At 48.7% G+C, this 27,138-nt stretch overlaps 1 protein-coding gene across 2 annotated transcripts in view; it reads right to left on the reverse strand.

The window, feature by feature from the left end:
• Positions 1-17,443: 17,443 nt before the first annotated feature.
• Positions 17,444-27,138, reverse strand: part of CDH3 (cadherin 3) — a 118,757-nt gene continuing 109,062 nt past the window's right edge. For both annotated transcript variants that reach the window (XM_081217755.1, XM_081217754.1), the window contains exons 14-18: positions 26,227-26,451; positions 22,929-23,135; positions 20,429-20,559; positions 19,913-20,059; positions 17,444-18,282 (exon numbers count right to left, since the gene is read on the reverse strand). In XM_081217755.1, the coding sequence (XP_081073881.1) occupies positions 18,073-18,282; positions 19,913-20,059; positions 20,429-20,559; positions 22,929-23,135; positions 26,227-26,451 (920 nt within the window). In that variant the 3' untranslated portion in view covers positions 17,444-18,072. The remainder of the gene's footprint in view (positions 18,283-19,912; positions 20,060-20,428; positions 20,560-22,928; positions 23,136-26,226; positions 26,452-27,138) is intronic.

Below are 27,138 nucleotides of genomic sequence, written 5' to 3' on the forward strand. Positions count from 1 at the left end.
AAACATTATTGCTATTTGACAGAACATATATAACACTTTGTGGGTAGCCTGGCAGGGACTCAGAGCTCAATAGATGTTTGTGAATTTTTTGGAGATTATCAGAGCATTCCTCTACCTCTCTGGGGAAAGAAACTGAGTTTCCAGGAGGGAAAGGTACTTGCCCAAGGTCACCAGCAAGTCAGAGACAGAGCTTCAGGCATCAGGCCTCAGATTTTAAAGAGGTTCTCCAAATTGCTGATTCAGGGAATGCAAGGGAAACCCCCTTTCCTCACGTCACGGCCCAGAATTCACAGATCTCAAGCCCTCTTTTTCTTTGTTTGAACCTTTTTCCCCCATTTTTAAACACTGAGGTATGCTTTACATATAGTAAAATTCACCCCTTTTGGTGTGCAGTTCCGTGAATTTTAATAGACACAAACAGTTATCGACCCCTATACTCAAGATATAGGACAGTTTCTATCATGCCAAAAAATTCCCCTGCGCCCTCTGAGGACAAAATCTCCACCCAAGTACCTGGCAACCACTGAGATCTTTTCTGTCCCTATAGTTTTGCCTTTTCCAGAAATACTTTTGAGATTCATCTACTGAATGTGTTGTTTTGTATATACATTTTTGCTTAGCAGTATTCCATTGTATGGATACCACAAATTGTTTATCCATTTACCAGTCAATGGGCATTTGGGCTGTTTCCAGTTTCGGGTTATTATAAATAAAACCGCTAGGAACATTCACGTGTCTTTATGTGGACATATGTTTTCATTTTTCTTGGGTAAATACCTATGAAAAGAATTGCTGGGCTTCCCTGGTGGCGCAGTGGTTGGGAGTCCGCCTGCCGATGCAGGGGACGCGGGTTCGTGCCCCGGTCTGGGAAGATCCCACGTGCCGCGGAGCGGCTGGGCCCGTGAGCCATGGCTGCTGAGCCTGCGCGTCCGGAGCCTGTGCTCTGCAGGGGGAGAGGCCACAACAGTGAGAGGCCCGCCTACCGCAAAAAAAAAAAAAAAAAAAAAAAAAAAGAATTGCTGAATCATATGGTTAGCATATGTTTAACTTTCTAAGAAATTGCCAAACTGTTTTTCCAAAGTGACTATGCCATGCTGTCACGCCAACAGCAGTGTATGAGAGTTCTAGTTGCTCCACACCTGCTCCAGCAGGCGGTGTGGGCAATCTTAAATTTTAGCCATTGTGACAGTTGTGTAGTGACATCTTACTGTGGTTTTCATTTGTATTTACTTAATGACTGATGTTGAGCACCATGTATCTTCCCTCTTTCTTTAAAAAAATTATACAAGTAGTAAATAGCCACAGTAGAAAAAAATTAATGCAGAGATAAGCAAAAAGAAGAAAAATTAAAATAAAGATCACCTGTTACCCTAGAGTTCATCATAGCTGACATTTTGAGCTATATCCAACTTCTGTCTCTTCAGACAAACATATAACTGAATTTTATTTATTTATCTGAGAACGTAATACATGCACCTGGTACAAAGTCTGAAAGGAATGAAAGGATAAGTATTGAGAAACAAGCCTCCCATTCATTCGGCTGCTGAAGTTAAAAAGTCTAACTTAACGTAGGATAGCAGAGAACATGCATTAACCGCATTCCTTTGATGTGTTGGTGAGAGTGTAAACATGTACGAGCCCAGTAACACTGAACACTCAAAAACCCCAGGCCACAGAGAGTCCATTCTTCAGCCCTTAACCAGAGAAAACAGCAGAAACATGCGCAGCAGGATACCCGTACAAGAATATTCATAGATGCATCCTTCATAATAGTAAAAATCTGGAAAAAATCCAGATGTCCATTGACAGGATAACGGATTTTTAAAATGCAATATATTCATACAACGGACGAATACATAGCAATGAAAAAAATGAATGGACTGCAGCTATGCACAACAGCATGAATGAATCTTCATAATATGATGCTGAATGGAAAAACTAGTTCCAAAAGGTTCCATACAGCATGATACTCTTTTTAGAAAGATTAGAAACAACTACAAGTACACAATATATTATCTGAACCCTAAGTATACATGTATCAACTATACAAAAGGAGCAAGGGAAGGAAAAGCACAAACATCAGAAGACTGGTTATCTTTGGGGGATGTAGGGGCTTGGGATAGAAAAGGATCCCATGGGTACTCTTGTTCTATCCCTTGGGTTGGGTGTAGAGTTAAAAAAAACTAATCAGTGAATCAAACTGAAAACTCGGTAGGTACAGACAAATGATACAAGTGTATCATTAATCAAAGGATTATGATTCATCTAATTCTGAGCACATGAGGTGCATTAAAAATTAAAAAGCAAGTCTTCCTCTCTGGTCCCCCAGGCACTCTGTTCCCCTCCCTAAAGGCAACTACTGTTACCACTTTCTGTGTTTCCTTCAGGAAGAAACTATTTTACCTATTCTATTGAGTAACCTGTGTTTTTACTCAACAGCAGTTCATGGACAACCTACCACATCAATAGATTCCCAATAGCATTTTCATGGCTGTATAATTTTCCACTATTTAGATGCCCATATTTTATTTTATTTTAATGTTTTAATTTTTTTAAATTTATTTATTTTATTTATTTATTTTTGGCTGTGTTGGGTCTTCGTTGCTGCGCATGGGCTTTTTCTAGTTGCAGTGAGTGGGGGCTACTTTTCGCTGGGATGAGCAGGCTTCCCATTGCAGTGGCTTCCTTTCTTGCGGAGCACGGGCTCTAGGTGCACGGGCTTCAGTAGTTGTGGCACATGGGCTTAGTTGCATGTGGAATCTTCCCGGGCCAGGGCTCAAACCCGTGTGCCCTGCATTGGCAGGCGGATCCTTAACCACTGTGCTACCAGCGGAGCCCTGGATGCTTATATTTTATTAAACTAATTCCCTTTTTGATGGACCTGGGTTTTTTTCCCCCAGTGTTTTTTCTCATAGAAAATGTTATGAGGAACTCCTTTATATACACGCCTTTGATGAATTGTATGGAGAGGTCTTTAGGATAAATTTCTCCATAGAGTTACTGAGTCAAAGATTATGTGCATATTTCAGGGTTTTGAGCCATATATTGTGCCCACCAGCAAGGAGAGAGGGGACTGTCTTTGAGAAGTCTGGCAGCTGGCCTGGTGCTGTGAGGTCTTTTGTTACTAAAGCTACCCCAGTGGTTATTCAGCAGCAAAGCACTGTTAACCATTCCCAGGACCTCCCTGTGGGACAGCAGGAAATGGGGTGGCTCCTCGGGCAGAGGAGAACAACAAGTCTTTATCAAAATGCTGTTCACCAAGAACGCGTTATTAGCACAGATCTTGATCTTGCATTTGGGCAACTCCCTGCAGACTGGCGTGGAACTATGTCTCCTGAGGGAAGATGAGCAGGAGTTCAGGGTGTGCCGGGCTTCTTAGCATCGGACCCCACTTCTGCTCACTAAATTATTCAATTAATAGTGTGCAGTGGTGAAGAGTTGGCACTAGAGCCAGATGGCCTGGTTAAAACCCTTGTTACTCTGCTGCCTAGCTGTGTGACTTAGTTTGCCCTTCCATAAAATGGGGCTAATGCGGGACTTCCCTGGTGGTGCAGTGGTTAAGAATCCACCTGCCAATGCAAGGGACACGTGTTCAATCCCTGGTCTGGGAAGATCCCACATGCCACAGAGCAACTAAGCCCATGCGCCACAACTACTAAGCCTGCGTTCTAGAGCCTGCGTGCCACAACTACTGAGCCCACGTGCCACAACTACTGAAGCCCACGCACTTAGAGCCCGTGCTCCACAACAAGAGAAGCCACCACAATGAGAAGCCCGTGCACCGCAACAAAGAGTAGCCCCCGCTCACCGCAACTAGAGAAAAAGCCCGCGCGCAGCAACGAAGACCCAACACAGCCATAAATAAATAAATAAATATATATTAAAAAAAATTTTTTTTTAAATGGGGCTAATGCTACTTAGCTCATGTTTTTTTGGCACATAAATGAGTTAGCATACATGAAGTGCTCAAAACACACTTAGCGTGCTGAAAGTGCTCTATAATTATGAACTGGGCTAGATTCACAGCCACTGCCCTCAAGGCATCCTCAGACTGGTGGGGGAGATGGAAGCATTTACAATTCAGGGCGATGAGTACATTAAGGCAGGTGCTAAGGAAACTCATAGGAGGGATGCCAAATCTGGAAGGCTTCCTGGAAGAAGTGGCATCAGGGCAGAAACCAAGTCACTTGTAGGCTAAAGGAGAGGCAAAGCGGCCAGCCATGAACACCCTTTACTGGAAAGGTGAAGATGGGATTCAGAGAAGGTTTTCAGTCTTGGATTTCAATTCAGCAACTTCTCAGCACCAGCCTGGGTCCCAGGTACTGTGCTCAGTGCCAGGGGTGAGTGTGGGCTGGAGATAATTAGGCAGAGGCCCTCAGTAAGCTTACGATCTAACTGGGGAGAGGAACATGAAGTCTAGCCTAAGGGCTAGACTCTGATGAAATCTACTAGACGAAGGAACACAATGTCAAGGGAGCAACTAATTCTGAGACTCCAGGATTGTGAAAGGCTTTGCAGAGGAAATGCTTGTAAGAACTGATCAGACTTGGGGAGGGATGGGGAAGAAGTAAGGCACCCCCCATTGGGGGAAGAAGCACAAGCCAAGGTGAGGCAACAGGAGAGCCTGTGTCCTAAAAAAGATACAGCGTGGATTGTGGGGCCTGGATCAAGGGAGAGGTGAGGGGTGGGCAGGACTAGGCTGTAAATGTCAGCTGAGGCCAGGGCCTGGAAGGCGTCACATGACATGCTACTTGGACTTCACCTAGGAGGTCATGGGAACGGAACAGAAGTGTTTAAGCAGAGAAGTGACACGATGAGATCTGAAGGGTTACTCTGGCACAGACGGGGGAGGAGTCTTGGAAGGCAGCACAGCTCGAGGGCCACTGTAACTGTCTAAGCGACAGATCTGGTGGGCACGGAGGGTGGGCACGGAGGGCAGGCACGGGTGGAACGTTTGTAAGCAGCCCTCTGAAACACTTGAAATCCAAACCCTGAAGTATTCCCTGGGGGCTCATGAGTCGAGATGTCTAATATCCCTGGAAAAATAAAACTGCTTCTGACGCCAGCCAGCAGGAGCAAAAGCAACCCGATATGCTTGTTGATTAAGATGAGGGAAACTTTTCCCCCTTTATTAAGGGTCAACCGAATTATCAGGGAAAATAGAGTGATATATTAAAGTGAAATGACTTGATTTTATTGTTTTTTTCCTTAATGGAAACAATACATGAGATCATCATTTAAAATATTTCTCAAGGATGGTAAAGTGTAGTCCACCAAAACCAACCTTGACTTCATTTCCATAGAGACATAAAGAAGGAGGGAGAGGAGGCACAGAAGGGCGGGGAGATCTCATGAGGAGGAAGAGAGGGAATGTGGCCAAGCGGGAGCGGCGCGGCAGGGCCAGGGGCGGAGGGAGGAGGACGATGGCACAGAAGGGAGGCTAATGCGCTAGGCCTGGAGGTGGAGTGTGTATGAACCTCGGAACCAGAGGCCCAGCCAAGTTTCCCACCTTTCTTAGCCCTGATTTCCTTACTTGTCAAATGGGGGTCATAACGTCCTTGTCATATGGCACAATGAATGTTACTAGATCTGTATATTAAAAGGAGTCCACTGCCCTGGCCACCCGACTGGAGGGGGATAAAAGAAAGTTCTCTGCAGACTACCTGACTTTTAAGAGTTTTCTTAAGAAAGTTTTGTGTGTGTGTTTTGTTTTGTTTTTGTTGTTGTTGTTTTTGCTGCACTGCATGGCTTGCGGGATCTTAGTTCCCCGACCAGGGATTGAACCTGGGCCCACGGCAGTGAAAGCGCCGAGTCCTAACCACTGGACTGCCAGGGAACTCCCAAGAAAGTTCTTAAGATGAGGGGCTGATGATGATGATAGCTTTACTTACTATCATTTCCTTTTGGAGTTCTCATTGGCCCCATGTTACTCACAGCAGCGGTTAGGCTGCTCTTGTTTAAAACCTCTCTCATGGGGTCATCCAGGATGGGGTGCCCTCAGAGCTTCAGGACCGGTTGGTCCAGTGGCACCCCACTTCCTCCATCTCCAGTCTTCTCACTGCTGGGCCTTCCAGGGGTAGACAGCGTGACTTGTTCCTCTTAACTCCCCGCCGCCCACAACTGCCTGGCAGCTCATGAAATGACACACGCAGGAGCCCTGGAGCTCTCTCCTTCATGCCCTGTGCTCAGGCCTCGCCCCTCAGCTTTTACTTCTATCCAGTAAACCACCCCAAAGGAGGAAATGAGGAATGGGAAGTAAGGGACGTGGGTTCCCTTCGTGATATGGTGCCACCACTTCTCCTCTTCCTTCCTCTCTAGCTGACAGCAACTTCCCTCTCCCGTCTCTAGTAGGAAGGAGAACAGACACTGTGAAGCTGGCACCAATGCCCCTCCCTTCCAGGGTCACCTGGCCTGTGTGCAGCCTGGAACCCTCTCCAGAACCCCACACCTGTAGAACCCTACTACACCCAAACATCTCCACTTACATGTCCAATAGGCGCCTCAAAGTGCTCAAAAATACAGGCAAGTTCAGAACCAAACGCATCATTGCCCTTCTCCAACCTGCTCCTCTTCCTGTCTTCATTTCAGAAAATGGCACCATTATCAACCCAGTCAACCCATTATCAACCTAATCTAGTGCTTAGATGAAGACACCTTGCAACCCTGCCCACCACTCTGTAAATAGTACCTCCATTAACTCTGCTCAGTTAATCTTTTGAGTTTGCCTCTGTTTCTTGCCAGCATCCTGGCTGATACATCTGGTCTCCCCTTTTACTCCTTCTCCCTCTCTAATCCGTTCTCCACACAGCAGCCCGAGGGCTCTGCCTCCCGCCCTCATTCCTTCTTTTCATTTTTCAAGTCTAACTTTTGAGATGGGTAAGGCATTCACCTAGTTCAAAAATTACAGGACACAGAAAAGGTATAAAGTACAAGTGACCCTCTCATTCCTGTTAGTCATCCACCTAATTAATTCCCAGGCCTCTCCCCGCGGTTAACTACCTACTGTTAGGAGTTTCTTTTGTATTCTTCTAGAGCCATGCGGTCCAATACGGTGGCTACAAGCCACATGTGGCTATTAGATTTAAATCTAATCATTAAGTTAAATTAAAAATTCTGTTCCTCGGTCACTCCAGCCGTATTTCAAGTGCCATGTGTGGCCAGTGGCTACCATGTTGGTCAGCAGAAATACAGAACATTTCCATCATCAGAGAAAATTCTATTGGACAAGGCTGTTCCAGAGTTTCTCTCCGCATATTTAAGTAAAAAATTCATATAGGCTCATTTTCCTCCTCTTCTTTTACACAAAAAGTAGCACATGTTCCACATTGTTCTCCAACTTGTTTTTTCACTTGACAAGATACCTTAAGGATCTTTCCACATCTGTGCATAAAGAGCTTTCTTGCTGGTTTTCAGCTGTGGAATATTCCATGCTGTGAATGTGGCAGAGTTTATTTAAGTAGCCACCAAATGATGGACTAAGGGTTGTTACCAACCTTTTGCTCTTACAGTCAACGCAACAACGGTGAATGGTCTTGTCCATCTGGAATTTTGCATGTATGCAAGTGTCTATAAAGAACACACCCGTGAATTATCATTCTAGAGCACCGATTTGGTCATGCCTCTCCCCTGCTGAGCACACACTGCTCCTCCTGATCTCCTTCTCCAGCCCACGGCAAACTCCTATGCAGCCCTCAGGTCTCAGCTTGGATGTCACCTCTTCTGGGAAGCCCTCCCTGACTCTGCATCAGGTCAGACTAGGATCACCTGCCCTGTAATTGCCTGGTTCTTCCTGGTCTCCTCCCTCAGTCTGGAGCTTTATAAGGGAGGCTTGGGGCTCTCTTGTTTTTCCATGTATCCCCAGGGCCTGGCACTCAGTAGGGGCTCAATAAATATTTGCTGAATGATGAGGTGGGCACCAAGTTCCAGCAGCGGTTCTTTCCAGCACTTGGTGGGCTCCCAAACCAAGGAGCTGGCAAGGAGAACCCCCAGCAAGCAGCTGATTCAGATGGGGAAACTAAGGCACAGAGGTGGCAGCCTTTGGATCAGCCCCCCTGACTCCAACCTCTCCTTTTCTTAGCCCACCTTATAGTTAATAACAACAATAATAACAGTAGTAATATTACCTGTAAGGTTAATGTTTATTGAGTATTTCTATGTGCTAAGTGCTGCTCTAAGTGTGTTACATGCATTAACTTATTTGATTGTTGCAGCAACTCTGTGAGGCATGTACTCCCATTATGCCCATCTTATGGGTAGAGGAACTGAGAGCTTGTGTCACAAATGGCAGAGAATGACTTGAACCCAGGCAGTGGGGCTTCAGAGCCCACACTCTTATGCCCTCTGCTGAGCTATCGACCATTCTTGGCAGTTTCTCCCTTTTCCAAAGCTCACTGTGGCTCCTCACTGACTCAAGCCCAGAGCTTCTTCTCTTGTCATCCCAATCGCCCCACCCTGCCACCCTGGGTCCCATCCCTCCCAGCTTGACTTTGTTTATTTTCTACTTCATTGGCTTCCTCCTGGAACAAGATCCTGAGACTGGAGCCAGACTGGGCTCTTCTATCCACTTGCTATAGCTACCTTCTGGGCCTCAGTTTTCTCATCTGTACAACAGGTCAATGGAAAGGGAAAGCATGGTATTCTCCTTTCTTTTAGCCCCTTATCCAACTCCCATACATCTTTTAAGGACAACTCAAAGGGCTTCCTCCTTCAGGAAGTCTTCCCAGATTTCTCCAGCCCCTAAAGTTCCCTCCCACTCTTCCCTGAAGGCAACATTTAAGACTCAGATTAGCACTTAATTCTTCTTTTATTTTCTGGATTGTAAATTGTCCCCCACCCCCTCCCCACCAAAGAAAGTGATACTCTTTGAAAGAACATATAAGATAAAAAGTAGAGCTTCAGTCTTTTAAGTACCACCTTCATTGTTATTGGCATATCTGAGTTCCACCTTCACTAACCTTTACTTAATATTGTTTCTTTAAATGGACTCACTATTTAAAACATAAAGAAATTTATTTTAAGTAAAAAACTAACAGTATTGAAAATGAAAAAAAACCCAGCATCACTTGCCATAACTAAAGTAAAAATAAATACAATGATGACAGAACAGTGTCATTAATTTCTAGGCTCTCCTTCTCTGGTTAAGAGAGAGAACCATAAGGGTTAAAGTCATTAAAGATCTGCTAAGCACAAGAAAAGGGGGGGCTTCCCTGGTGGCACAGTGGTTGAGAGTCCACCTGCCGATGCAGGGGACACGGGTTCGTGCCCCGGTCCAGGAAGATCCCACATGCCACGGAGCAGCTGGGCCTGTGAGCCATGGCCGCTGAGTCTGTGCGTCCAGAGCCTGTGCTCCGCAACGGGAGAAGCCACAACAGTGAGAGGCCCGCGTACCGCAAAAAAAAAAAGAAAAGGGGGACTCTTCCCTTGACGCAAGCAGGATTGAAAGAAAAGTGAAAATGGAACAACTCTGTCTGCGTGATTCAGGATCACCTAAGACTTTAATACCTTGCTCACACATCACCTCACACCATTCCACAACCCACCACAGGCCCGAAGCCCACACTCTAGGAAGCAATGACTTGATCAGAACAGACAGAACCAGCTTCATCTCCCATCTCTGCCCCTCTCTAGCCTCCGTTTGCTCCTCTGTAAGATGGAATGAGCATAACCACTCCAGGACTGATGCAGGGTTAGATGAGATGTCACAAGTGGTGTTCCTGGATTCTTTCAGCTCTGCTGCTAACCATCTGGGCATGACCACGGGTGATTTGCCCTGCCTCGCTGGGCCTGAGTTTCCTCATTTCCAAAAGGTAAATTATAGGGGAATTCCCTGGTGGTCCAGTGGTTAAGACTCCACGCTTCCACTGTAGGGGGCACAGATTCGATCCCTGGTCGGGGAGCTCAGATCCTGCAGGCCACATGGCACAGCCCCTCCCGCCCCAAAAAAGAGGCAATTTATAAAACCTGCCTTGAGGGTCGTAAAGCATGTTTATTAAACAAACATTTATTGAATGCCTACTATGTTCCAGGCACTATTCCATGGGTTAGGGATGTAGCAGTGAAGGAAAGAAACAAAAATCCCTGCCCTTGTGGAGCTTATATTTAAATGGGGGGCAGGGGACAAATAGATAAAATATACAGTATAGTATGGTGAGAAGTAATAAATGCTATGGAAAAATAAGGCATGGTGGGTGGGGGCAGGGTTGCAATTCTGAAGTGGGACAGAATCTCTTGACAAGTGGACATTTGGGTGATGCCTGAAGGAGGTGAGGAGCCATGAGGTCCCCGAGGGAACAGCAGGCCAGCCAGGGGGCACAGCGAATGCAAAGGCCTCGAGGTGGGAAGCAGCCTGCACGATTCCCAGAAGAGCAGGAGGCTGACGTGGCCAGAACCACGGTGGGACTGAGGTCAGAGCAGTGGGAGGCGAGGTCCCAGGGGCAACGGGGTCAGATCCTGCAGAGCCCTGTGGGACATTTTAAAACTTTGGTTTTGATTTGGAGTGAAACTTTAGCGTATTGTCTTACACATGGTAGGTGCATAATTCACAGAAGCTCTAAAGGTAGTAATTCCCATACTTAGCACTGTCTGCCCAGAAGGCCTCAGTTGTCAGGTTCCAGGGTGACAAGAGACCTGCCCTTCCCTGCTCTATTGGCTGGCCCTGGTTTACTGGAAGGCAGTGTGGACCGGAATGGATGGAACCCAGCCCAAGCATTCCTGACCCACCCATCCCCTCTCAGATTGCTCTCCAGGCCCTGTCACACCCCTGCCGCTTGCTGGGCAGTGGGCACAGGAATGCTGAGGCAGCTGAGGGCTGGGCTCCACCCCTAACTTGGAGAAGGCCTAATAACAAGCCACAACAACAGTAACGATGGCAGCTTCCACTTATTGCATCCTAACTGCCAGTCAGGCAAAGCACTGAGTACTTTTCACATGTCACCTCCCAGCGGCCTCTTTTCACCCCTTTTGAGAGAGGTGTGGTCTTGAGAGAAGGGAGGCTGTGGGTCACACCCACCTCTGTGACCTCTAGGGGCTGCACTCTTCACCAGGACTCTGTGCCCGCAGACTTGGGGCTCCTTTCTGACAGGCTCCCCGCTCAGTCCGGGGACCCCCAGGAGGGAAGAATCTTGCAACTCCTGCCTGCCAGCTCTGCAGCTGCCCGCAGGCCGGGACAGGTCCAGGCCGCCCCCTCAGTGGCTGAGAAGGGAGCAGAGGAGGGATCAGGTTTCTCCAGCTCCTGGATGGAGGCGAGAGTGCGGAACCAGGCCTTTTCCCAGGGCTTCGTGAACTCAGCCTCCAGGCCGGCTGTGGAGGTGGCAGCCCAGGACTGGGCACCTGGGCCTCACCCCGTACCTGTCCAACCTCATCTCCCACTGCACTCTTGCTCGCTCCCTCTGCGCTGAACTCGGCTGAAATCCCCCGCAGCACTCTGGCCTCAGGGCCTTTGCACTTGTAATTTTTACTAGACATACCTGCATACTCGCTCCCCAGTACCCTCCAGTCTTTGCTCAAATGCTCCCTTCTCAGTGAGAAATGGAATAGTTCCGGCCATATCAATAAACAAAGGATGTCACAGTCATCAACGACTGCAGCCCTCCAACATGACCTGGTGAGCCCTGAGGAAACTCAGGAAGTGAAAACACAAGATACTGGCCCCAGATGGTTGAGGTGCATATCAAAGGAATGATTTCAGTGAGCCCAGACTCTTGCATCTTCCCATACATAGAAAAGCGCTAAATTCCTTAACTTGAGATATATAGTTTTCTTTAATTAACTATAATCTTTTGATGCTCCCGACTACCTGCCCTTTGTTGCAAAACTCGTAAATATCCTGGCTCCTCCCCTCGCCTCCTCGAGCAGTTTCTCAGAGCTATCTGAAACGCTGTCTCCCGGGCTGCAGTCCTCATTTTGCCCCAAATAAAACTTAACTTGCTGGGGGGCTTCCCTGGTGGCGCAGTGGTTAAGAATCCGCCTGCCAATGCAGCGGACACGGGTTCGAGCCCTGGTCCGGGAAGATCCCACATGCCATGGAGCAACTAAGCCCGTGTGTCACAACTACTCAGCCTGCACTCTAGAGCTCCCATGCCACAACTACTGAGCCCGCGTGCCACAACTACTGAAGCCCGCACGCCTAGGGCCTGTGCTCCACAACAAGAGAAGCTGTTGCAACGAGAAGCCTGTGCACCGCAACGAATAGCCCCCGCTTGCCACTAGAGAAAGCCCACGCGCAGCAAGGAAGACCCAACGCAGCCAAAAATAAATAAATAAGACATAAAGAAATTTATTTAAAAAAACCTTAACTCGCAACTCTCACGTTGCACATAACTTTAAAGTCAACATCAGCAAGGCCTTTCCCGACTACTAGAACTGAACCCTCACCCCAACCCCTTACTTCCTATGCCCCATCCCAGCTTCATCTTCCTCTATAGCCTCACCTTTCACTGTACCATCCATACTACTGAGTCATCTTGTTTACTGTCTGTCTCCCACTGAATGTCAGCAGGATCTCCCTTAGACTGGGCAGGAAGGGCCTTCGCCCTGTGCATTAGAAGACTCTGCTCTAGCCCTCCTGCCCCTCCTATGGAGCTAAGGAGCTGTGACTGCTAGAACCTGTGCCCCCCACCCTGCCCTCTAGACCATTCCCTGCATAAATTGTCCCAGGCCCTCCCCAGGTCTGTCCTGAGGGCAGCCAGCACGGCCCAGGTGTGTACTCCTAGGCCCAAGGGGTGGTCAGTGGAAAGCTATTTGTGTAGGTCGGTGGACAGAGCCTGGACGGGTGGGCTGGGGAGTACATACACACACACACATGTGCACAAGGACCCTCATAGTGTAGGATGGAGCCTGGGGTAGGTAGAGTAGTAGGCTGACCACCGGTCCTGGGCTGGGGTCTAACTCTGCCCGTGCAGCCGCATTCTGCCTGGTACTCTAGGTGTCTGGGAATCCAGATTAAAACCTGGCCTTCCAGATCGCCATGAAGACATGCTTATCTATGTAGGAAGATAGGATATCTTTTATTTAACAGTTTTTGACCTAGACTCACATGGTAGGTGGGCCCTACACACATTTTTTTCCCCAGAGCCCCCAATACATTAGGGCTGGGATTTTTAAGTTTTCTGCATTTCTGTATCCCCTGCAACCTAGAACAGTGCCTGGCATAGAACGCATACTCAATAAACAGTTGTTAAATTAAGGAATAAAGAAGTCCTGGGGTGATGCCCCACATGCCCCAGATGCAGTTGGAAATGCTGTGGCTTTTGTGTGTCAGGACCTTAGAGTCTCAGGGTCAGGTGGGGCCAGCTCTGCCGTGGAGGCAGCTAGGCCATACCTGAAGAGCCTCCTCCACTGCCTGCCTGCCCCATGTTCCCAATGTAGCTGGAGTTTTTTTTATTCCTCCTGGTAAAAAGAGCACATACTAGGGAATTAAGGAGACCTGGACCCCAAAACTGTCTCCGTCATTTGTGTGAAGGGCACGGCCACATGTGTGGCCGCATGTGTGAAGGGCACGGCCAGTCACCACCCGATAAACAGTGATCGCTGCCACTATCACCATCACAATCACCATCACCATCACAGTGTCCAAGGCAGTTCCTGCCACATGGCAGCCAGTGTGGCTGTTCCACCCTCAGCTTCCCTTGCCCTCAGCGGCCAGGCTGGGAGGCGCTGGCTGTGCTGTGGTTCGAGTGGATGGTGCCCTCTGCTGGGTGCAGAGGGGAAGGGCCTTCGGGGAAGCCACAGCCACCCTAACCACTGACATCCCTTTCTGCAGTCCGAACTAAGGGTAGGAAGGGCTGTTTCCGCCCAAGCTGTGAGTGTGGAGATAAAGGAGCAGGACCCGACGCTGTCAGCCTGTCAGCCACCACCACAGCAGTGATAAGAACAACACAGGAGCAGCGTTCCTGTGCCAAGCACCCTTCTAAGCACTTCACAGATACTGACGCATTTACTCCTCCACCTTCCAGGTGAAGAAAGTGAAGTACAGAAAGGTTAAGTGATTAGCCTAAGTCATCATGCCTGGAGGTGCTGGGATTTGAACCTGTGCCCAGAACCACGCCTCCTCCTGGGTGGATTATTTTCGTGGGAGGTGGGAGGTAGGCTCTGCCTTTAGCCAGAAGGAGTGGAGCCCCCAGTGAGTCTGGAACTGGACACAAAGGGTGTGGGCTGCCCAAGGGGCTTCCCAGGGTGACTGACTGCCCCCACCCTTTCAACGGCAGGACCACTGCCCAGCTGACCTCAGGCTCCCCCCCTTACTGGCCATCCCTCAGCATTTCCCTACCTGGGTCTTCTTGCTGCATCCCTGTGTGGGCCTGTGGTTAAGGAAAGTCCATGTCTAGCATAGGAAGCCAGGAATTTGAGGCCTCGGCTACTTGCCAACCTTCTGGGGATGAAAGCCATCCCCTCAGGCCCCTTCAGGGACTGGCAAAGCCCACCTGGTGAGATGGCTCCTATCTTCAGCCTTTTGGGGAGGAAAAAAGAGATTGTCAGGTCAGCCACCAGGGAAAAGGCATGGTGAGAAGTGAGGCCCGGGCTCTGCCCATCTCTGCCCCGCTGGAGAGATCCTGGGGAGTCCCTGCTTTTGGAACCTCTATCTTTTCCAATCTGAAAAATGACAGGGGTAGATTGGGGGCAATTTTCAAAATGCTCTGCATTTGGGTTCTTAAGGAGAAGCACTGGGAGGATGAGGCCAAAGGCAGGTCTCTGGGCACCCTGACCCCTTCTTCCCACAGACTTACTTCAATTATTTTCTTTGTTGGGTTCTGCAACTTTGGCTTTAAGTCTGGGGTAAAATCATTTAATAGAATGAGCCTGAGGGGTCCTTTCAGCACCAACCCGTCTGAACCCTCCACTTAGAATTAGGCGGCCTCGATCACAACCAGGACCACAGACCCCCTCACCCCTCCCCAGTTGTTGGAGGGCTGGCTTTTTTCTTTTTCGGCTATACTGCGTGGCACGCAGGATCTTAGTTCCCCGACCGGGGAGCGAACCCGCACCCCCTGTAGTGGAAGCACGGAGTCTTAACCACTGGACCGCCAGGAAAGTCCAAGAAGGCTGGCTTTGAAGCATCTGAAGAGATGGATGCTCCAGGGAATTTATTTTATCATTATTAAGGGCGAAAAACTAGAAGCACTAATGTCCATGGATGGTAGTAAGATTAAATACATGCCAGCACATCCAAACTACATGCGATGGAGACAATAAGGCAATCCTTTTATGTCCCGTTATGAAAAGATATAATGCAAAATGTGTATGTAATGCATAGGGAGGAAAAGATTGGAAGGATGCACGTTCAACTGTTAGACCTCAAAATGTGAAAGATTCACATTCAGGGTAGGCAAAGCAAACATGCAGGTGGTCCCCATTGGTATGGCGGGCCACACTGGTCGCTTACAGTTAGCACTCACTCTGAGTGGTTAGCACTGGAGACCTACCAGCTGCAAATAGTTTGATTTATTATTATAGGCCCTAAAGACCAGAGTCCATTTTGCAGATGAGACGCAGGCCCCGAGTGAGAGTGACATAACATGCATCCACAGGTCACAAGTGAGAGAGTGACATAACATCCATCCCCGTCACACAGCCCAGGCTCGTTCCTTCCGAATCACTCAGAGGCTGGTGGCGGGTTCCATCACCAAGGGAATCCAGATCCACCCGCAGAGACGAGGCTTGGCTAGGAAAGGCTGCTTTTTCTCCTCCACTCCCTCCAAAAATCTCAGGGGAGGAAAGCCAGCCTGGACAGTGGCTCCTTGGTTTTATTATTAGTCTCAGCTGAAGATAGGGTTTCAGGCTTTATTCAGGCTTCTCAGAGAGGCGTTTAAGATAAGGGGCAGCAGGTGTTTGCTGCTTGAGACACTTAATCCTCCCCACACAGCCTTAGCAGTAGTAGCAGCAGGGCTCTGGTAGAGGGGAAGCTGAGGCTGCGGGAGCCAGAGGCTGCAGCTTGAGGGAGAGGCAGGAGGTGCTGTGACCGTGGGCTCAGGTGCTACGGTCGGGTGAGGAGCTTTCTTAGAAGACTCAGTTCCCTTTAAACTTCCCCATCCAGGGTCTGAGGCTTCAGGACACCCACGGCCTCACGCTTCAGAGCCTTGGTCTTTTTTTTTTTTTTTTTTTTTTTTGTGGTACGCGGGCCTCTCACTGTTGTGGCCTCTCCCGTTGCGGAGCACAGGCTCCGGACGCGCAAGGCTCAGCGGCCATGGCTCACGGACCCAGCCACTCCGCGGCATGTGGGATCTTCCCAGACCGGGGCACGAACCTGCGTCCCCTGCATCGGCAGGCGGACTCTCAACCACTGCGCCACCAGGGAAGCCCCAGAGCCTTGGTCTTAAACTCACAGGTGCATCAGAATCACCTGGAAGGCTTGTTAGAAAAGATTGCAGGGTCCTGCTTGCAGAGTTTCTGATTCGGCAGGCGATGCTGACACTGCTGGTCCAGGAACCGCACGTGGAGTACCATTGCTTTAAAGAGTCACTCCTGCAGGAAGGACACATTGATTTCAACTTCAGCGACATTTTCAGCTTCACTCTGGATTCTTTTCTTCTGGTTCATTGCAAAGACAAATTTAAAACTTCGCTTTAACAAGACACACATGGAATCCCTGCTGCCTCTTCATCCTTATTCCTGCATCTGTGCCCTGGTGTTGTCAGGAATGTTCCAATTTCATTGACATCCTGGGTGAGTTCTCTAGTTTTCTGTCTGGCTTGATTTTGATGATGATCAGGCGTCGTTTAAAAAAAACACAATGAGGCCATTCTTTAAAGAAGGAAGATCCCCTCAGAGGGTGATTACGAGGATTTGTTTAAAGGAAGTAATTGAAGTTAAGGGCTGTTTGGCTCTAAAAAGTACTGAATAAATGTTAGCTGTTACCAATGAACACAAATAGTGCTTACCATGTGCCAGATGTTAATTCACTTAATCTCCATAAAAACTCCCCATTTTATACATGAAAAATCTGAGGCAGGTAGAGGTTAAGGGACTTGCTGGGAAGGAGCGGAGCCGGATCCTCCCCACTCCCTGCCTTTCGACACAGAGCCCACAGCACAGGAGAGGAAATCTTCACGTACTGCACCACGTACGTGTGCAGTCACTGGTCCAGAAAAGACATCGCCTGCAGCCCTGGTGCCGCTAAGCCCAGGGGTAAGCAAGTTAACGGTTCTCACAGAGATAGCAGTTCTGAATCTGTAGGGAGGAGAGCAGAAGGTTTGCCCCTACCTGGGCCTGTCAACAGATCCTGAGCTTCCTCTACCATCAGGAGGAAGCTAGGGGGAAGCCCGCAGGGCTAAAAGCATTTTCTCCCCCTTGCACAACTCTGAAAGTTCTAGAAAACCACTGAATTGTACACTTTAAATAGGTAAATGACATGGTGTGTGAATTATACGTCAATAAACTGCTATTAAAAAAAAAGTTCACTCCCCTGGCACCTCTGGGAAAAGTTCCTTTAATAAAAAAGTTCTAGTACATTTACAGCATTGTCATCACCCTTCCTCTACAGCACTCGATAGGGAAAGTAAAAAATAAAGGACCACCTAAACACGCTCGGTATAAAAACGCAGTAATCCATTCAAACGGGAGGCCTCGGGACCCAGAGATCAGAGAGAAATGCAATGCGTGAGGGCACGTGAGCCAGGTAGCTCTGGCCTGGGCTTCTGGAGGACCCCAGGGGCGGCTGAGGACCTGGTTCTAACTTTTTGAAAATAGCATTAAAAAAAAAAAAATCCAGATTGCAATAAGAGGCCTCTTTCTAAGGAGGAGGGTCCATTCCAGAGAGAACGTCAACATGGGGCAGTCAGAGTCGGTCCAGGCCCGGTACACAGGGCTGAGCATCTTACGGCAGGGGAGAGACTCCTGGAAATTCGGCAACCCTGGCCGAGGCTAAGAGGTTTTCACTGTTGAAATCAAACTGCCCGGGTCCCTCCATGCTGAAAGGCTTAGAAACCTGCCCCTTTAACGTCACGCCTCTTCCCTCCAAGTTGCTAAGGCTACTTCTCAACAAGCTTCAAAGTCCCTGGCCGAGGTGGGGACGGAAACCCCTTGGAAATGCAGCTGCGGGCCTGGTGTTTAGGCCCCTGGCGCTGCAGGCGGGGAGGCCTAGTCATCCTGGCCCCCGCCATACATGTCTGCCAGCTTCTTGAAGCGGCTGCCCCATTCGTTCAGATAGTCGTAGTCTTGGTCCTGGTCGGAAGCTGAGGAGGTGAGCGAGCTCAGGGAGGCGGCATCGGAGCCGCTGCCCTCATAGTCGAACACCAACAGGGAGTCATAGGGCGGGGCTGTGGGGTCCGTGTTGGCCGCCTTCAGGTTCTGGGGGACAGAGAGCAGGGGGTTAGGAGCTGCGGGATCAGTCACCTGGCAGCTGTGGGAGCCCCGGCAAGTTAACTGAGCCTGCATTTCTTCATCTGCGAAGCCAGCTCTCCCCTCCTTTAAGGTTTTGGAGGTTGAAACTGAAATAATGCACATAAATCCTCAGCACATGACCCAGCCTAGAGCGAGTGCTCAGTGTGACAGGCCAGCAGTTCAGGGTGGGGGCTCTGAAATCAGACTGCACACACGATGTGTAAACTTAACCTCTCCATGCCATCTCTAAAATGGGAAGACTTCTTGTAGTTTTAGAGGAATAAATGAATATACGTAAATATAAAAACACTTATTAGCGTAGTACCCGGCATAAAGTGGAACACTATTTCCTCATTTGTGAAATGAGGAAGACAACAGGATTCCTACTCTGCAGAGTTGATGCAGGCAGGCATTAATTGAGACAGTATCTGCAAACTGTCCAACACAGATATTCCGGAAACTGTCTTCATCTAACTGGAGGGAAAATCTCCTGGTTATTTGGCTCCAAGGCAAAGTTGCCCTGAGCAACTTTCCCCAGCCACTTCTGTTTTTGCACAGGATTCTCAAATATGCTCAGGCTAAAGAAGAGAGTCTGACCACCAGCCTATTTCTAGAAAGCAAGAAAGGTAAGAAGGGTTCAACCCAAAGTGAGGTATCCTGACCGCCCATTCAGCTCTGTGCCCACTGCTGCTTCCCTGAACTCCCCAAATCCATCCATCCTCCCCTCCTTCCTTCTTTCCTCCCTCCCCTCCCATCTCTCCCTCTTCCTTCCCTCCCTCGTATTAAAAACCTCCTTTTACTGCCTGCTGTCAAGGTACCAGGCTGTGCTAGGGTGATATCACTCATCTTCTATGTACCTAGGTTGTGGTTCTCACAACCCTGGCTATATATCTGATTTCTTTGGGGAACTAAAAGAATATCAGAGCCTAAAAAAAATGAATGTCTGGGTCCCAGGCATTGATATTTTTCAAAATTCCTCAGATAAATCAAATATGTGACCAGAATTGAGAATATCAGAGACACTTAGCTATTAGCAACAGTAGCTATCATTACCTAATACATGTTAGGTACCAGGTCAGCGGTTCCCAAACTTAAATTATCTGGGAATCTTTAAAAGAATTCTGAAGCTCCAGCCACATCCAGATCAATGGAATCACAGGCTCGGGGGGGTGAGTCAGAGGCATCCGTTTCTGATGTTCCCTAGGAGATTCCCTGTGCTAGCACTGTTCCAAGTGATCATGCATCCAATCCCTAAAGCACCCTACGACAGAGGACACCAACTTTGCTCCAGATTGGAATCACCTGAGATCTTTAAAAATTCAAATCCAGGGAGTCTGGCTCCAGAGTTTTCTCCTGACAACCACTATATTTGCTGAATAAAGAAGTAATTCCTAACCTATTCTTAACCACTCTGAAACTTAGGGTTTTATGGAGGAGGAACAGAAGCCCAGAAGTTACTCAAATATGCCAGAGGTCACACAGCAGGTTGGAGGTAGAGTCAGGATTTGAACCCAGAGCCAAGACTCCAAGCCTGTCTGTGCTCATGCTGCTGCTGCTTGAATAAAGGGCTGCCCTAGGATGGCCCCCCTTGCCTCACCTCGATGATGAAGTTGCCGATTTCATCTGGGTTGGCTGGCCGTGGACGGTATGTGGGTGTGGGGATGAAGGTTGGTGCCACATCGTTGCGGAGAACCAACTCAGGCCGGGCCTCCAGGCCCCGGTGGAGTTGGGTGATGTCATAGTCCTTCATGAAAGGGGAAGGTCATGGGATGGAGAAGGACCCTTCCACTCCTCCCGCTTACATTTCACCCTAGTTCCGTACCATTTGGATGTTCTGGTTCATGGGTAGGTCTTAGAAGACAGATAATGTCAGAGATCTCTGAAAGCCCTAGTTTCCAAACCCCCTCCTCCCCAGTTAAGCACAGGTTCAAGGTCAAGGTGGCTGGGGCCAAAGAGACTAGAGCCATGGACCAGACACCCTCTCAGAAGACGGATGCTTCAGACCAGGGTCTGGTTGACGCAGCTGACATGGTTAATTGGTTGACCCAACCATCCCTGCCAGTGGCTATGGGGGCCATCCACCTCCCGACCCCCAGACCCCCCAGTGCCCCACCTGGTCCTCCTCGCCACCCCCCTCTTCGCCGTAGTAGAAGACGTTGTCACGGGTGTCGTCTTCTGGGAGCAGAAGGGGCTCCTTGATCTTCCGTTTCTTTCTCACCAAAAACAGGAGCACCAGCAGGAGGACTGCAAGAGATGGGGAGTGTGAATATTCACCTCCCAACAACCACATGGCTGGCCAGGACCCACAAACCCCCAGAGCCCCATCTAATTCTAGACCCCTCTACTCAGTAGCCAGAGCTTAACACACTTCAGTGGCCCCCTTGCACCTAGGAAAATCCCTGACTCCTCATCAAGGCTACAGGACTGGCCCCTGCCTGTCTCCAACCCTCCCTGCCACCCAAGTCTAGTCACATTGGCCTCCTCGGGGTTCCTCAAATATACCCAGCAGTCTCCCACTTCAGAACCTTCAACCAGGCTCATGCCTCACCTGGAACACTCTCTATGCATATGCATGGCTCTCACCCTTGAGCTCTCAGCTTAAAATCCCCTCCTCCTACTGGCATTCTGACTTCATTCCCCCACCTGTAATTCTGTATCATTTTACTGTCAGTCTTCCCATATTGGTGGTACTGGTCCTTAAGGAAATCCTCCTTTGTGGGGATGGGAATCTCCCAGCAGATGTTACTTTTCAACATGACTCTTTTTCAGTCACTAGCTGTCCTCTAATAACCATAGACTTTAAGTTAAAAGCAAGACAGTGCAACTTTGATATAATGTAGTAATGTGAACTTAGGTGCAAATGCTATTTTGGAATTTTAAGAGAGGGACTAGGTTTTAGTAATATGGTTTGAAAGGCTGACAGTCTATTTGGACACAGTGGGGACTGGCCAGCTAGTGCCTAGTTGCTCGCCTTACCCCCAGTTAATCCCATATGAGGAGGGTACCGCCTGGCCCTCTCTATGGCTGTTTAGTGTAAGAGGACAGAGCCACTGTTTAGCTTTATCCCTTTTTTTTGCCTGCCGGTGGAACCACTGTCTCCCTCTGGCCAGACAAAACTGACCTAGCCTTCTTTGGGAGTCCATGGGTTCTCAGGATGCACACCCTCTGTGGGCTAGACTGTGACCCCTCCCTCACCTTTTCCTCCCCCCTGGGTCTGAGGAAAGGCAGGAGGCAACCCGGACTTCTCACCTGCACCCAAAGTTTATATATCCAGCTGCCTACTGATACCTCCATTTGGACTCTTCCCACGGTCCTTCCCAAACTGGTTAATGGAAGCTCCATGTTTCTACTTGTTCAGGCCTTGGAATCATAGATGGCTCTTTTCCTCATACCACATATGAATCTGAGTTGATTCCACCTTGAAACATGACCACCTCTCACTCTGCCACCCTGGGTCTGAGTCACAACTACCATCTCACCCCTAGATTATGGCAGTAGCTCCATATGGCAATCTGTCCCCACCCTTGGGGCCCTCTACAGTCTGTTCAGTAGGAATCCTAGAAAATTCAAGTCAAATCACATTGTTCCTCTGCTTCAAACCCGATGACTTCCCATTTCAACCAGAGTGCTTACAATAACCTACAAGGCCCAACACGCTGCTCCGCCACACCCATCACGTCTCTGACCTCATCTCATCTCTTACTCTTCTCCCTCTTGCTTCTTCCATCCCAGTCATTGCTGTTTCCACACACAAAGCACAGAGCTGGCTCGGGGCCTTTGCACTTGATGTTCCCTAGATATCTGCATGGTATGCTTGCTCACCTCTTTCAGGTCTTTACTCAAATATCCCCTTCTCTGTAAGGCTACTTCTTGCCCACCCTACTTAAAATGGCAGACCTCCTCCCCCGACTTTCTTTTAATCCCTAACAACACCTATTTCTCTGCCAGATTATTTGTTGTCTGCTCTCTGCACTGGCAAGTAAGCTCCATGAAGGCAGGGGCTGGGCTGTTCTGTTCAGTGTTGCACCCTCAGCACCTAACACAGTGCTTGCTACACAGTATGATGACTAAGTAAAGCTTGCCCTTGTACTCGTATGTGATTGAATGCACGTTTTCTGTGTAAGGACAATTCAGAGAGTGAAAAAAGCAAATGTCATAGGTTCTACCTTTAGAGCAAAGAAATTAGTTTTCAACTAAACATTTCTGCTCACTAGACCAATGGCTCTCAAGCTCTAGCATGCATCAGAATCCCCTGAAGGGCCTGTTAAAACACAGATGACCGGGTCTTACCCCTAAGCTTCTGAATCAGTAGGTCAGGAGTGGGCCAGAGAATTGGCCTTTCTAACCAATTCCTGGTGATGCTAACGCTGTTGGTTGGAGACCATGACTTCAGAACCACTGCTCTAGCCACTAGATGCGTCTGCTCCCCAATGTATCCCCAAAGCCTGGCACCTTCCAGAACCTCCATAAACCTCTATGGATTGAGTGACACTCCCGGAATTAAGAGTATAAGCAACAGTTGCGCATTGTTGGTGGCCCCTTAGTCTGTGAAGTTCAGGGTAGAATCAGGTCTTCTATCCTGTCCTCGGAAGGGGAAGGGTGCCGGCACTCACACAGCAGAGCCAGGACAGCACCCAGGATGGGGAGCAGGAAACTCCCCTTCCAGCGTTCAGGGCAGGTCTCCACGTGGCTGTGGCAGTCACACACGGTGGCCCTGATCACCGTCAGCTGGTCCTTGTCGCCGTGGTCGGACAGAGAAAGGTGCACGTCGTATGTGGCTTGCTTCAGGAACTTCTTCAGGGACAAGGCCACTGTGTCTCCTGGAGTGGACAGATAATTATTCATCTCAGGAAACCACAAATGGTGGGAACCGAGCACACCATGACGGAGGTTTGAGGAGGCAGCCTCTGCATCTGGGCAACAGGAAGCAATATCCCCAAAGCACACTAAACCAAGTGTTAAAAACTGATATTTGGCCAAAGCCAAATTTACCACTGTGGAAAGGATTATTTGGATAGAAGAATAAATTCATCACTTTGTTTAAAATAATCACAGCATTTTTTAAATACGATGTTTTTAAAAAGTCATGGCACGTAGAGCCAATAATTTCTCAGTACCATTAGCTGCTAGATTATTCCTTGCCACAAAACAAACAAACATTGTTCTTCCTAAAAGATAGCTAACCCAATCTGTTAATATTTACATTAACTGGCCACCTGTTTTCCTATTTGAAAGTTCACTACCATTTATTTCTGCAGCATTTTGCTCTTGCAGTAGTAAATATAGTGTTTATACCTCAACTGTATGATAGAATTTCTGTATCTGAAACACGGATATTCTGAGTGAGCATCAATTATTAATAAATCCAAATGCATATGACTTGGTGATGTAACTGATGTTGTTAAGAGATCAGAGAGGGTGCTAACCTGTGTTATCCCAGCATTAGTGACAGCACACAAGTTCAGAGATGCCGGCAGTGAGGCTGCAACAGGCACTGTGCTAACCAGCCTTCAAAGGCCCGGGGCGGGCAGCAGGCAGCCACCGAGCAGAAGCCAAGCCTCAGTGCAACGGGTACCACTCTGGGGAGGGTGTGCAGCACTCCTGGAGTGAGGAGGGGGGCTGTGTTTGTGGGTGAGAAATATAGGGTCAGAGGCCTCTCTGAAGAAAGGCCTTCAGTTTAGACCCAAGTTTCTCAAAGAGGGCGCTATTAGCTTGGGTGGAGCTATTCTTCATCATGAGGAACCTTCCCAAGCATTCAAGTCCTCACCACTAAATGTTGGTAGTGTCCCCCCATCACTGGGACATTCAGAAACAACCCCACGTTTCTAGCCCACCCACCCTCAGGCTTGCTGGCCTATTTCAGCAGTGACTAGGAGCCATTTTCAGTTCAAAGGCTCTGCACGCTCGCTGGGACCCTCTGTTAAAAGGCCAGAAGGGAGAATTCACCCTGTTGCCATTCAGCAGCAGCAGGCAGGGAGAGTTCTGTAGGCTGAATGTTTGGTCTACCAAGTGGAGAGGCCAACATGGGGTATTTCACCCAAACATCCCTCCTGCTATCCTGTTCCCACGCTGGAGGGCTGAGTTCTCAGCTGATGATGGTGCTGGTGGCAGCGTCAGTGACTAAACTGACACTTACTATGTGCCAAGCCCAACTCTGACATAGACCCCAACTTTAAGAGGCAGGTTCTGTTATCCTCATTTTACAAATGCAGACATTGAAGCTTAGGGAGGTCAAGTAAGCAGCCCAAGGTCACAGAGGTGTAGAGTTTAGATTAACTCCTCTGCCAAAAAAACACACAGTCAGATAGAACAACTAAGTCAAAACCAAGAACCGGGTATCAATGCTAGTATCAGGTGTTGGTATCACTGAGCTTTGGGCATAATGCTCACACTTGACAGAGCCAGATCTGTGACTGTTTGGCAAACAGTGGTGGTGAAGATGGCCGCTGGCGTCTACCGAGCACTGATATACCAGACAAGATGCCTTTCAGGCACTCATTTAATCTTCACAGTGATTGTATGGAGGTAGGTATTATTATGGCAGCCTTCTACAAGTAGGGAAACTGCAGAACAGTGAGGTTCAGTAACTTGCCCACAATCACAAACCTGGTCAATGGAAGGGCTGGATCTTGAACCAAGGCATTCCGGCTCCAGAGTCTACGCTTTGTAAACGATACAGTCAGGGAGGAGAAAAACTGGCTTCTAGGCCACAAGGTGGTGACAGGAGACCAACTTGGGTTCCCTCAAGGAAAGGTGCTGGATATACATCCCCAAATCACAGGAATCATAAAAATGAGACAATATGTGTGTCTGAAGCAGGTCTCCCCAGTCCTTTCTGGGCGGGGCTCAGCAGCAGTAATAGGTACCAGGCATTTCGTTACTTCGGGGCAGAACCTGAATGTTCTGGCTCCCCATTCCCCTCCTGGGGAACTCTAGCCCCAAGAGGAAGAGGAAGATGCTTTAAACCAGAGTGAGCAGGGTTTCTCCAGGGGCCTTAGTGGCACTTGGGCCTGGATGCATCTTTCTCACACACCTGGGTCCTTGCCCACTTGATGCCAGCAAGTCCCTTCTCCAGTCCTGTGACAACTGAAAAACCACTGAAGGCTGAGGAGCTCCAGGGGGATGGGAAAGAGGAAGGACAGGGAGGTGGCTGGGAGCAGGGATGTGAGGGGGTGAGGGACCCCAGCTTCAATTTCTGCTCCACTGCTTATCCACACTGTGCCCTTGGACACACTATTTAACGTCTCTGCACCTCATTCTCATCTGTAAATAGGGATAGAAATACTGACCACAGAGGATGGTAGAAATATTAAATATGGAAAAGTACAAAAAGCATCTTGCATATCACCAGGGTTTGATAAATGGTAAGCTGCAAAGCATCCTGGTATGGCAGACTGCCTGCATTCCAATCCTGGGGCCATCATTTTCTAACCATAATGCCCTTGGCAAGATATTTAAGCTTCTGTAAGCCTTGGTTTCCCCATCTGTAAAATGGGTGCACGTGCATGTATGTGTGAGATAACAGTACCTTCTTTACAGGGTTGTTGTGAGGATTAAGTAGCCGAATCTATGTAAAGCATCTGAAGCGCACATAGCACACAGCAAGCATGCTCAGGCATGTTAGCTGTTATCACCGTGCTGGAGTTCTGACTCCCTCATTATGTGAGAGTGAGAAAGGCACATTCCATCTCTCTGGACCTGTTTTTCCAACTGTACAGGCAGGTGGTTGAGCTAGAATGGTCTTTAAGGGCTCCTGTGGAATTCCAAAGGCTTACACTAAGTTAATAAGCAGCATTTAACTGACATTCTTGAGGAGACTGGTAATTCGGTGACCCACAAGACACTGGGGCAGGAAGGTGTGCCGGGTCTTGGTAGGGGGCAGACACCCATCTGCCACCACCACTCAGTTACCTTTCTCATTGACCTCTGCCGTCCAGTAGATGTCCGAGTCGTGTGTGAGCCGGGCCCGGAAAGGGGAGGTGTGGGGGGACAGGTCCTTGTCTGTGATGTTCAGCACCTGAGGCAAAGGGCTTTGGTTGCAGATGGTGATCTGACGGGGTTCAGGGACTGGGCCATGGTCGTTGACATCCATCAGTGTTAGCAGGAGGGTCCCCGTGCCAGTGGTGGGAGGGCTCCCTGTTCATAATCACACACATGATCTCTTTTCAGCATGTGCCCTTGGTTGGGTTGATGAATCAATATTAAGCTCCCCCAGGACCTACCCAATCAGCCTCAGGAGGGTCCTATTTACTGTCCAACTGTAACCTTTCAAGAGCCTCTGTACACTAGCTTCATTATAGATCAAACCAGTGATGACAAATGCATGGCAAACACACTATCATTCTTATTTTGTGTCCATGGCAGACATTACTAACTGATCACAGCACAGTTGCAGCCATTTCATCCAGACAGCCACTACCAATCTATTACAAAGAGAAACCTATTGGCCACCTCAGGGCTGATGCAGTGTTTGCTGATCAGCTTCAGGGAAGTTTTGCTTCCCAGCCCTGCAGTAACCTCTCGCCTGCCTCCAGGCCTTGGTTCAGTATGTGTCAAATAGAGATGGTAATTACATCATCACCCCCAATCCTGTCATGGTGTGACATCACTAATCAATCATGACACTTTCCAGGCAGCCCCTTTCAATCATTCACAAGGGGAAAACAACAGGCCAATTCAGGGCTCAGTGAACCCCAAACTTAGGCTGAAAGGAGTCTTCAGGATACCTCCTAACTCCTGGGTCTTAGGGAAATTGAAACCAGCCAACCCTAGGACCACCCTCTAAAAGACCCCTCTGAGAGACCCCTCTGACCTCCCAGCTAG

This window comes from Mesoplodon bidens (genome assembly GCF_964165515.1).
Source record: "Mesoplodon bidens genome assembly, chromosome: 18".
Classification (NCBI taxonomy): Eukaryota; Metazoa; Chordata; class Mammalia; order Artiodactyla; family Ziphiidae; genus Mesoplodon; species Mesoplodon bidens.